General features: G+C 42.5%; 1 protein-coding gene across 4 annotated transcripts in view; it reads right to left on the reverse strand.

Annotated features, from left to right (window-relative positions):
- Positions 1-1677: 1677 nt before the first annotated feature.
- The window catches only part of RPRD2 (regulation of nuclear pre-mRNA domain containing 2), an 81895-nt gene continuing 71381 nt past the window's right edge, over positions 1678-12191 (reverse strand). The window contains exons 9-11 of one of the 4 annotated variants that reach the window (XM_024765788.1): positions 11794-11994; positions 7209-8390; positions 6980-7068 (exon numbers count right to left, since the gene is read on the reverse strand). In XM_024765788.1, coding sequence (XP_024621556.1) covers positions 6980-7068; positions 7209-8390; positions 11794-11994 — 1472 coding nt within the window. Of the gene's footprint in view, positions 8391-11793; positions 11995-12191 lie in introns of all 4 variants that reach the window. The other 3 variants (XM_024765786.1, XM_024765785.1, XM_024765787.1) reach the window with 3 other exon arrangements.

Here is a 12191-nt window from a genome sequence, read left to right on the forward strand (position 1 = left end):
GAAAACAGAATGCTTTCCTCCTGGATGCTGCCCGTCTTCTTTCTACCCATTCCAACTGAAATACTCCAAGAAAAAAAACGTAGGAAGTTTCAAGTCTTATCTCCTTCCCACAAATTATGTTGCAAAGGACTTAATTCTCAAAAAGAAGGGGATCCAATGGGGAAGGGAAAGGAGGTAATGTGGTTGGAACATCTAATTTGCTAGGAACCTCAGCAGATCCAGGGTGTACTGGTTTAGCCAACACCCTTTTAAGTCAGACACAAACTGCAGCCTGTATTTGTTCTCTCTGTTGGCACTGCTCACTAGCCCCTCCACCCATATCTGTGTTCTCAACGTTTGACTCTTGCCACAGTGATAACAAAGGGAAAGGACAGGAAAAAAATAAAATAGAACCGTAAGGTAACTGTAATATCAGTTTCTAGATAGATCTCAGCCTCCTTATCCCCTTCCCCTCAAACTTGTAACTAAGCATTAAAGGTTTCTTCTGTCCTCCCCCAGCAGTTCGTCAGAAATTGATATTTAATTCTACATTGCACTTGCTCCTTTCCTTTAAGGCATTATGTGCTTCTTTCTACTTCTACGTGGGGGGAGAACAGGATTTTTACTTAGGAGCCATCTCACTTGTGGGTATCCCTCTTGCAGCTTTGTCTGTGCAGACTCAATGAGTTATTACTCAGCAATTGTGAACAGCAGCCGACTTGTCCGTACAGTTACTCATAAACAAGTATGAGAAACGCCTCAATACCCTAAAACCCATTCAGATAGTGTTTATGTTATTCTGTCTACATACATGAGGGGGTAACTCATTCCTTCTATACCATATTGGCTTAAATAGAACAATTTTGGGGAAGTTATGTATTTTCAACATGCTCAGAAAGGCCGATGAGGAATTCTAAAAGCTGTTGCTTCCTTGGGGTGGAGACAGGAATCAGGAGGGCAAATCAAGGTCCCAACTGGGGACCAGGAAGTAAGGGTGAGCCAGATTCCAGAAGCAGCTGGCATAGTGGTACACCCTACCTGCTGGGTGTGTTCCTAGGCTATTTCCAAAGTGTCTGGTGACACATCTGTAGCTTCACGTATTCAAGGCTGCTATTTAGAGCATTCTACCCTGCCAGTGACCCCGCCTGGTCTACACGCAGCAACTCTCTTTAAACCTTAAGCCAACATTCGATTTATTAAGCCTCACTGGGTTATGAAAAAGGGATGGGGCAAAAGAGAGGGGTTGAGTGTAGCTTCTGTATGACAGACTGTCAATATGCAAGAAGGGCAGATGTGGGCAAAGAATTGACCAGAAGGATCCCTATCACCACTACCCCAATTTTATGTTTGCTTTAAAAATGCTTCTTCGCTCACGACTGTACAACTTTTTGAAGACATAACACAAGTTATCATCCATACAGTATACCCACTTCATTACCAACCATTCCCTGAACATCTTGATCTCACCCCACCCATCATCCCTTTCAAAATTGAATTTCATAAAGGATCAAAGAGAAAACCACAAGGCCATAAAGATCTCTCAAGAGGCTCAGACTGCCTTCAGTGACACTGAGTGCAGAAGTCAAAGGGCACGACAGTTGGAAAAGATCAGTGCGAGAGGGGAAAAGTCAACCACACAACAAAGGAAACCATACTTTATTAAACAGGAAACAAAAACAATTTTGGGGGCAAAGAGATTAAAAAAAAAAAAGAGGAATGACTGGAAGAGAGGAAAGGGCAAGTGGTCACAAGGAAGGGATGAGATGGGTGGTCTGTGGCATCTGTGTTTGCCTTAGAACCGTGCAGGCACATACACCAGCCCCTCTACCCTCCATGCACTCTTAGACCAAAAAGCCAATACAATTGTATCTTCAGAGATATATCCAGGCTTTTCTTCCTGCATTCTGTAGCTGGTTTCACCTTCAGCCCTGGACAGTCATGTAGGGTCTTTGCTGGAGAAAATTTAGGTCTTTCCAACCATAGGCCTGTTCCACAAAGCAGCGGTTTCAACTCCTGGAGAAGTTCCCTCCTATTTGCACTCACCAGAGAAGCCAGGGGCCCTTGGTCAAAGCCCCAGATCTCAAAGAAAAATGTCAAACCTTTAGAACTAGTTATTTTATTAAATGATATTAATACACATTTCAAAAGGATTTCATTGTTGTTGCCTCTAAAGCATGTACTTGTTTTGTTTTCCACACTGAACACGTGAGAATATCAATCCAACATATCTAATTTTAATCTTAACAGGCACCCCAGCCCATTCGAAAAAAGGGGGGAGGGGGAGGAGGGGAAGAAAAAAAGGGGAAAAAGCAGTAATTTACAGCGGCTTCAAAACAATAACAGCTGAAGCTTAATTCTGCATGAACCAGTAACTTCAGGATTGATAGTGAATATTTTGCGATTAGAAGTTTAGCATATTCACATTATCTAGATAGGTTTGCTGTACCATATATATCACAAACATTGTACTCCTGGGATCGGAAAGGATAAAAGGCCTATTCTCTTATCATTTTACCCTCCCTGGAAACAAACCAAATTCTGTTTATTCTCAACTTTTGGGAGGGCAGAGGGGAGCAGGGAGACAGGTTTCATCTAAGCTGACTGAAGAGTAAACTCTTACAAAATACTCAAGGACTCAATTTCTGACACTGTATCACTGTGTTTTAAGTGGTACCAGTGTATTCATGGCCCCCACCCACTGATTCTCTGTCTGTGATTTTACAGTGAGCACCAAGGACGTTAGTAACAACTTCACATATTCTGCTTGCATATGAATCATGTCCTTGCCAAGATACACTATGCTATGCTTTCTTTAAAAAAATCTTGTTTATTTTTTAAACTCAGGTTGAAATACAAAAGTCAGAGCATGGGCACGGAGTTTTAAATCACAGACAAAGAAAGAATAAAACCCCTTTGTTTCATGTTATGAATACCAGAATTGTCTTTTTTGTTTCACTATATCACATATATACATTGTTGTCTTCATTTACTGCTGTAGACAGATTTCCTTAAAGTTAACAACAGCTGACAAGTCACATACAAATCCTCACTTCCATCTTGAAACAAATGCACTGAGGATTTTGTGGCTTAAAAAAAAAAAAAAAAACACTCCACAAAAAAACCAACCCTTAAAAGTCCATCTTTTAAACTGTACAACAAGGTCCTTCTTTCATGGATTAGCTATCATGCTTTTGAGGACAATAGCCCTGCCCCAACATTCAGGAAGCCACTGTCTTGACAACCCCGCATTTTCTGATAAAATCAAATGGTCAGAGAGCCTTTTCAAGTAAACACTACTTTTAGCTTAAACGAGAGCAGCAAAAAGAATTCACATTCTTTTATTCTAGAATAAAAAAACATCCCACTTTTCTGCAAAGGAAGAAAAAACCTATCCCAGTTTCGAGTCAGAGAGAACTCTCCCTTTCCCTCCCCCCACCCCCATCTTCACACTCTCTTATACTTTTCTCTAAACAAATGTCTTAGGACTCGATATAACTGTACTGTTTCTTTGCTTTGCTACACTATATACCCCACCCCACTTACAAGGTCATGGTATCATGCATTTTTGCGGGGGGGGGCGGCGGGGGGAAGCTACAGGACAGAGAGGCTTGAGAAAGTCAAAGAAAGAAAGAACAGTTGGCTTAAAACCAGAAACGCATTAGGAAGATGAATGACTTGCAGGATCCTAACCAAAGAAAACATGACGAGCCCAAATAAATAATATGGAATAAATTACACAAAAACTCCCAAACTATGATGCACACCTGGTTTAAGCTGCTCTTTATCTGAAACGCTCTTTATCTGAAAAGCAAGTTTCTTTTGAGACAAATAATCATCTTCTGTCACTACACTGCCCACTCTCTCCCATCTTTAATATTTCGCTGGAGGAATCCAGAGCAATCCCCATACTTCCTACAGTTACTCCTATACTAACTTGGAAGAAAATATGAAACTTGCTAGAATTTCCTTTTTTTTTACTCATCTGGCTGGAGATGACCAGTGTGTACCTTGGGGTAAGACACTAAATAAAAAAGAGTAGTAAAGCAACATTTGCCTTTCAGTGTCCCTAGATATAAAGATATAAACACTCAGAATGCAGTGATTGTCCTTTTCCCAGTACTAGTTGTAGAAATACAAATAAGAAGCCTTTCAGTTCAGGGACAAGAAAAGCATTCCTTTCTCGTGGAAAATGACTAAGGGCAGAAACATTATTTTCTATTGAGAGTGGGAGGTGAGGTTAAGGATTGAGCCTTGAAATGTGACAGGCTGCTATCTGTAGAGTGGGGTAAATTTGAATTTATCGGGTCCTCCTGTTTCTCTGTAAAGATACATATAAGAATACCCACTTGTCACTAAGACAGATCTAAAGAGGTATAATATAAAAAAAGATGCTACTGAACTTCCTCCTTCGAAATACCAAGAAGAGGGGTGAATACAGGACTAGGTCAAGGGGAAAAGAAAGATAAAGACAAATATTTCCCTTTCCCTTGTAGTTAACTTTTGCTGAAAACTACCAACAAATGCCACTTACGTTAGGGAGGCACCATGGTAAAAATGTGTACTTATTAAAAAATACAGGGATAATATTTGATAACATTTCAGTTACACCTTCATATCAATTGTCAACTGTAGTGACTCTCTCTGGCTAAAGCAGAAATGAAAACTGAGGGAGGAAATAGTCAAGAAAGAAAAGCAGGAAGAAAGAGGTTGGTGCAAGATGTGTGAAACTACCTCAGAAATGTTTCCTTGTTTATGACAGATGGGCAGGTCACAACACACCATTTAACAGTTCCTTTCTCTAGCTCTCTATATTGTAGCTACTCCTTATTTTAACCTTTAAATTATATCCAGCCCCCTTTCTTTCCCTCCAAGTATAAAGAGGAAAATTTTTTACTAGGATAAAATGAGGTCCGTATCTCCTCAAAGTTACTGCCTGATAGTACTTTAGAAGAGGAAAAAAAAAGAAGGAAAAAAAAAGAAGCTTTAGATTTTAGGAGAGAGGTAAAGAACTCAACTGCAACATGCCTTTAAAAACAAAACAAAGCAGAACAAAACAACTTGACAGGTCCCAGGTCTCCCACATTTCTCCCCTGCAACATCTCCTGGCTGTCAGCAGGCCACAGAGCATACAGGGAAGAGAGCCACACTGGTTACAGCAGTAACGGAGCTGGAGAGAGAAGGGGACAGGAATCCTTCCACTGACTACTTTTGACATGCCAAGCCCAAAATAACATCCCAACATTGCACATGTTATTATCTGTACTGATGGAAGTTTTATTTCAAATGTAATAATACTCTTCCATAGATGGGGTAAGATACGAGCTGTTTTCCTCCCCACCCCTCAAACCCCCAGCCAAATGAAGTGGCTTTGGTTGTGTTTCTTTGCCCCCCACCCCCTTAAAATACAAACAAGTTGGAGAAGGTGGGTATAAGTGCAGTGGGAGGCAGGACTGGATGGAATAGTGAAATGTGGGCATATGCACATGGGACTTTTTAATTTGGAAGGGAGGTCCTCTGTCATAATAAAAAAAAGAAAAAATAAATCAAAGGAGGGAAAACAAACAAAAACAACAATAATAAACCAAACTCCTACTTCCAATTCTCTCTAGACTGTTCAAAATGCCTTTCCCTTAGTTTCCATCAGTACCTGGGAGGGAAGAATGGGCGTTTTGGTGCAAAGAACGGAGGGCCCCTAGCGAAAGGTGGCCTGGGTCTCTTTAAACTGTGAAAAGGGTCTCTGCTGAGAAAAGGTTCCCTAGGCCGGAAGTCTGGCCGGGGACTCCGCAAGATCATACCACTCCGGCTGATGGCGTCTCTGTGTGAGGGACCCAAGGGGGGGCCGCTGCTGTTGCTGCTGCCTCCCCCACCTCCTCCTCCATGGGCTGGGCCCAAGTGCTCCAGAGAAAGGGAGGGTAGGCTCAGGCTCTCGCGTACACGGTTAAGGCCAGGGCCGTTGAGGTCCCGTTGGGTGGGGCCCCCATGGTCCCTGGGTCCTGGGAGCACCCCAAAATGATCAGCCAGGGTCCCCTGAAGGAGGGAACTATGGTCCTTGGGAAATACTGCCACAGCCCCCGCCACTCCGTGCTCTGCCAGTGGTGGGTTCGGGAAGGGTACAACCCCAGAGTGGTCAACAGGAGGTGGAGGAGGAGGAGGAGTGGAGAAAGGGACGCCACTCCCGCCACTGCTGCTATGTTCCCCAGGGGGCGGAGGAGGGGGTGGGGTGGGGAAAGGAACTCCGCTGTGCTCTCCAGGAGGAGGTGGGGCAGCATGGGCCAGGGCTGCCTCCTTTGTGAAGGGGTTCGAAAGATCCACAGAGGGTAGATGAGTGGGTGCATCTCGAGAGAAGATACCACCATGATCCTTAGGAGGGGCAGGTGGGGCAGATGATGGCCCCACTGGCTCTCTCTGGAAGGGTGTCCCATGTTCCAATGGGGACGGGGGGAGATGATGCTCAAATGTTGAGTTGAAACTGTTGGAACGAAAGCTGCCGACACTTTCCTGAAATTGGGGTGCTCGTTCTTTGTATGGTGCTGTTTTAAAGCCAGTGAGGCCTCCGCTGCCCCCACCCCCAAGGGATGCCAACTCAGAGGCACTTGAGGGGCCATTGTCAAAAGAGCTGCCTGAGGTGCTCAGATCAAACCAACCCACCCTTGAAGCCTCACGCCCATGTCCTCTATTTCCCTTCCCAGGAACTCGGATGGACTCTACAGTCTGTATTGGCTCCCCTGACATCCTCCTATTGGATGCATTATGATAACCCAAGGTCTCTATAGGGGCCCCCTTTTCTTCCGTACTATCAGGCAAGTCTAAGCAGGAGGAGGAGACTCGGGTCTCTATGCGGTAGTGCTCTTCTTGCTGCTGCTGATCACTGGCTGTCAAGCTGGGCTGGGAGAGGTTTGAGAGACTGACACCATCACTTGAAGTGCCCTTGCTGGGGGCCTGGCCAAAATGTTTATCATCTGAGGGCTTTCGCGAGGCATTTTTAAGCATATTCTTAAACTCAATCGTCGATGTGGTGGAAATGGTGGAGGCCAGGACTTTCTCCACGCCTGACGTGGGTGGGTGGCCCGTGGGAGCAGCAAGGGTATTCTGCGGAGAGAAAAGGGAACGATGTGGAACTGGGTGAGGAGAGTCTGGGTACTGCTTCTGTGGCAAACTGAGATGCCCAGTGGTAGACTGAGACAAGTTATTGTGGTTGGAGTCAGGGGTGAAAAATGAATCATTCTTACTCGGTGATGGTGACCGGTCAGACCCAGGTTCATTCCCTCTTATGCTGAAGGCACCAAAAAGCCCAGGGGAAGACGAGAGACGGTCACAGTTCTCACTAGAGTCCAGGAGGGCCCTTACAGATGGAGGGAAGGCAGACTTTACCCCAAATTCTTGGCCCCTGTGGCTGTAACTGGACAAGATGGGCTGGTACTCGGTGGTATCAGAAAGCTTGCTTGATTTCAGGATAGATTTGGCTGGTTTCTTCTCTAGGTTCATCATGGCAGAGGGTGGAGGCCCTGAATACTCAAAATCTCGGTAATCTTCATCTTCCTGGAAAGAAGTATCTGGATAGAATTTCTCCTGTGAAGAGTCCATCAGGGAAGATGGTCTCTCCATTCCATCAGAAGGCTGCTTATAGGGTGATTCACTGCCCAGGCCAAAGGGTCGATATGTAGATACAGAATTGGAGAGCTCTCGAGGATAGCTTTCCTCTCTCCCAGGGGGTGGTGATCTTGTGCTGCTGGGTGTTGAGGAACCAGGGCTAATGATCTTAGAAAGCAGGGACATGGTATCTACACTGCTGGATGTGGGCTTGTCCATCATCTCATCCTGGGTGGGTGTCCCACTCCGTTCATCCCGCACAGGGGTTCCATCAATGTTGTCGATTGATGTGCTAGTAGGGCCACGCTGGAAGTCTGAGGGATGGCTTTCTGCTGGGGCACTGGATCCCAAACTGCTCAGGATTGGGATGTTTAAGTTTAAGCCACTGAAACCAGGATTACCTTTTAAGAAGTTGTGGATCTTCATTTCCAGGCTTGGGGAGGTGGACTCTGACTCCAGCTTTGGCTTGGAGATCTCTGAAGATTGGCACATGGCAACTTCAGTAGGTGGGGCAGCAGGGCTAGTATTGTGGGTACCTGTAAACCCCAGAGTGTTGGATGGTAGCTTGAAAGTAGAGCTGGGGAGCCCTGGGCTTTGCCCAATTGAGGCCTTGCTGGCTGAAGTTGAAGAGACTTCAGAAGTTGATGAATTAGGGGAATAGCTAAAGCTTTTCGGAATAAAGGATTGGGTATTGGAGGGTAGATTTCTTCCTTTTATGCTAGAGACTGTGGTGTTGGCAGGGGAAGCCGAAGTGCTCTGGGATGCAGCTTCGCTGGATGGAACTGGGTTCCCAGTAACACTCTGAAGTAAAGATGACAGGCCTGTAGAAACAAAGATTAGAGGAGTTAAAAAGAACTCCCTACCTTCCAATGAAAACAATGTAGGCTAATTGGATATTCTCATTCATTCCAGTGGGAACTAGATAGACATTAAAATATGAGATCAAAGGGAATCCAGACCAAACAAGTAAATGGCTAAATGTCATAGAAAACATTGGACCTATTTATCAATATAAGAGCAAATTACTGAAATGTTTCTAGTAGTCATGAAATAAGTCCAACATGGCAAAATAAAAGGCAACAGGATGGGGGAGATTTTAGTGTCAGAATCATTCACAGTTTAAACAAGACAAAGCAGGAAAAGAAAGGGTGCAAAATTACTTTTAAAATAACACTTTAAGCCAGTATTTCTTAATGTTTGGTCTGTGGAACTGTTTCTCTAAACGCAAATAGATATTCTGCCCTATCCTTCCTTTCCAACCTCCACAACTGTCTCTAACAAGTTAACCTACACTGTTATCCTCAGGAGAGAGAGAGCAATATGCAAATTGCAGGAATTTATTTGAACTGGGACGCTTTTTTCAAGGAGCATCTCTTGCCACACTGGTGTTATCTTTGGGGAAACAGAGCTTTGGTTGTAAAAATTTTAGTTGTAAAATGTAAAAATAATAAATATACAAACATACACCACAAAGCTTATACAGCTAGACCATTGGGGCACTGATTCTTTCACAAGAAAACATACAATCCCCTTCTTATAGCTTGGAAAATTCAAGGATTATTCAGGCTTACACTGATGAGATTCAACCCCACTCACTGACAGACAAAACCTTCTCAGAAGCACTGAGAAAGAATTCTTTGGGGCAAAGAAGACTAAAGTTCACCAAAGCAAACTGCTCTTGCGGAAAAATGCTTGGAAAAATACTTGATAAAGAGATAACAGAAGGTCCTTTATATTCAATCATATTTTGGAAAATCTCCTCAATTTCTGATCACAAATGAAAAGTTTATGTATACTTCACCTGAATTTACAGCTTTCAGTCATACATTAAAACTGTTCCTTTATAACGATATGTGAAAGAAAATAATATTTCATGATACTTCAATTAATGTTTCTTCAAAATATCAATTTTTATCCTTATTTGCTAAGAGATTTAAGGTCTTAAGAATTTTAAGTTTGCTCCATCCTTGTGACATTTTCAAATGCCATCAACTTCTAAATAATGATGCACGGCTTTTATTACTATCCAGTGTTTGATAATATCCAAATAATTGAAATATTATTTCAGTTATTATCCTCCTGAAAAAAAAATCCATGTTTCATTTCCAAAAAGGTCCCTGGCTATATAATTTTCCCCTTCCTAACAGTTTGATTTAATTCTTAGTAGTAACTGCTCTTACCAAAACCAGAAGTCTTCAAGCACTAGAAAGTGAGATATGATAATATCATGATTTAAAAAAGATATTTCAGTATTATCTTTCAGCTGTTGTGAAATAAATTCTTCAGAAGACCATCTTCTTAACAAAGATACTACTCAGATTTCTGGTAATGGCTGAAATAATCTCTTACCGCTAAATATTAATTTTCTTCAATCTTAAACCATAGTCTATGGCCTCTGCCTACTGAAGTCATTCTTTTGTGCTGAAATCAGTCAATAAGGGCTGTGGGTGATTCAGAGCAAAGTTCTAAGAGATTTCCTTTATGGTCTTTGAAGAAATGTATCTATTTAAGTTGCCGGACACAGTTCTTTTAAAAGGCTAGGAGAGGGGCTTCCCTGGTGGCGCAGTGGCTGAGAGTCCGCCTGCCGATGCAGGGGACACGGGTTCGTGCCCCGGCCCGTGAGCCATGGCCGCTGAGCCTGTGCATCCGGAGCCTGTGCTCTGCAACAGGAGAGGCCATAACAGTAAGAGGCCCGCGTACCGCAAAAATAAATAAATAAAATAAAATAAAATAAAATAATAAAAGGCTAGGAGAATTCCACTTTCCATAGGAACTGAAAGGTAATATAAACTGCCCTGTTATTCCACAAAGCTTGTTTCCTGAGATTCCCACTTTTCATTTTGTCATAACACACCTAGTTCTGTTCAAATTTTGCCTGATGAGAAGGTCCACATGATACTATTGTTACAATCTGCTGAAAAAAAAGGCTTCTTCTTTAAGATCTAAGTATTATATCTATATAAGAAGTTAAAATACGAGTTCAAAAATTTTACTGTAACTGTAGGATGGTGATAGAAGAGGGAGTGGAAAGGAGAAATCATATAAACATGCCAATCTCTCAAACTAATTATCCCTGAAATCAGTAGTATGAGATGCACTGTAGCATCATCATTAATTCTTTTGCTGGTTCCAGTATGTACAGCTGTGGATTACTATTTCACAGTACTTAGTTATGTGTAACAAAATTCTCTTACATGGTAAGACAAAGCTCACTATAATACAGTGCCTGGCGGATACACTTACAGAACAGTTTAGGAAATAAGAAAATTAACAGATACCTGTACTGCTGCTCTCTATTCATATAAAGCAGGATCTCAGCACCACTGACATTTGGGCGGGATACTTCTTTGTTGTTGGGACTGTCCTATGCATTGTAGGGTTAAGCAGCATCCCTGGCTTCCACCCACTAGAGGTACAGCACCCCGACCCCGACCCCAGCTGTGACAAACAAAAACGTCTTCAGACATTGCCAAATGTCCCCTGGAGGCTCCCGGTTGAGAACTACTGATAAAGAGTAAGTCACTATATTGAAGCTGTAATTCACTGCATAATTATACTGAGGTTGGTATCTGGAGGGTCTGAGAACAAAGAGCAAGGTAAGCTTTATGAAAAAATGTTAGAAGCAGATGGTTTTAGCACAAAACAAGATAATTAGCAAAGGTGAAGAGACAGGTTCAAATAAGGTAGCGATAATAGCTAGGCAGAAAATAAAAAAAGGTACGATATCTATAGAGGCCTCTATAAAACATTAGGACATAAAAAAAGAGATAATCATGTCTCATAAGAGTTCTGATAGATTGATCTTTCTTACTGTCTTTAGCTTCAGTTAACATTAAAATGTGTAGAACTCAACATGTACTAACTTATACTAAGAGGTTGGGATACATGGTTTAAGTGAAAGAATACTGGACTCCAGTCAAGAAATCTGGCTTTTAGTCTCAGCTCTTCACTGAACAGACATATGTGTGATCTTAAGCAGGTCACATCACCTCACTGAGTGTTAATTTCCTCACCTGAGGAGGGTATCGGACTAGAGGATATTTAAAGTCTCTTTCAGCTTTGACATTTCAGAATTCTATAAATGTCAGTTTGTACATGATAAAGAGAATAATGAATTAACTGTATTATACATTTCATAGCTTTGGATTCCTCAGAAATGGAATCCAGGATTAAGCCAGAGACAAACATTCACGATTCAAGTCCCTCTAGCGCATGTCAGTTTACCTTGCAGTGCAGGGGCTGACTGTGTCTGGGTTTTGGAAAGAGCAGACAGAATGCTCTCTGGGGTGATCTCCACCTTCGAGAGGATATTTGCTAGAGGGTTATGAGATGTTGTCGTGGCAGGTGCAGGTGTTTTCAGACCACTGGTGAGGTTGCTGGGACTTGCAGGAGTTCCTGGAGAAGGTCTTGATGCAGGACTGACCCCTGGTGGCAGAAAGATTAACTCAAGAAAATGAAATTCAAAATGACCTATAAATTCACGATACTTTCCAGTCACTTAATTGAGTATGGTATGTTCAATAGGAATTCTTTTGTGAATGATCCACAAATTGTCCATCTTGTACAAAGAAAAAATCTGAAAATTAGATTAAGACTTGCTCCTATCTACTTGGAACACTGTT

The sequence above is a fragment of the Neophocaena asiaeorientalis genome, unplaced genomic scaffold (assembly GCF_003031525.2).
Source record: "Neophocaena asiaeorientalis asiaeorientalis breed wild unplaced genomic scaffold, Neophocaena_asiaeorientalis_V1.1 scaffold474, whole genome shotgun sequence".
Lineage (NCBI taxonomy): Eukaryota > Metazoa > Chordata > Mammalia > Artiodactyla > Phocoenidae > Neophocaena > Neophocaena asiaeorientalis.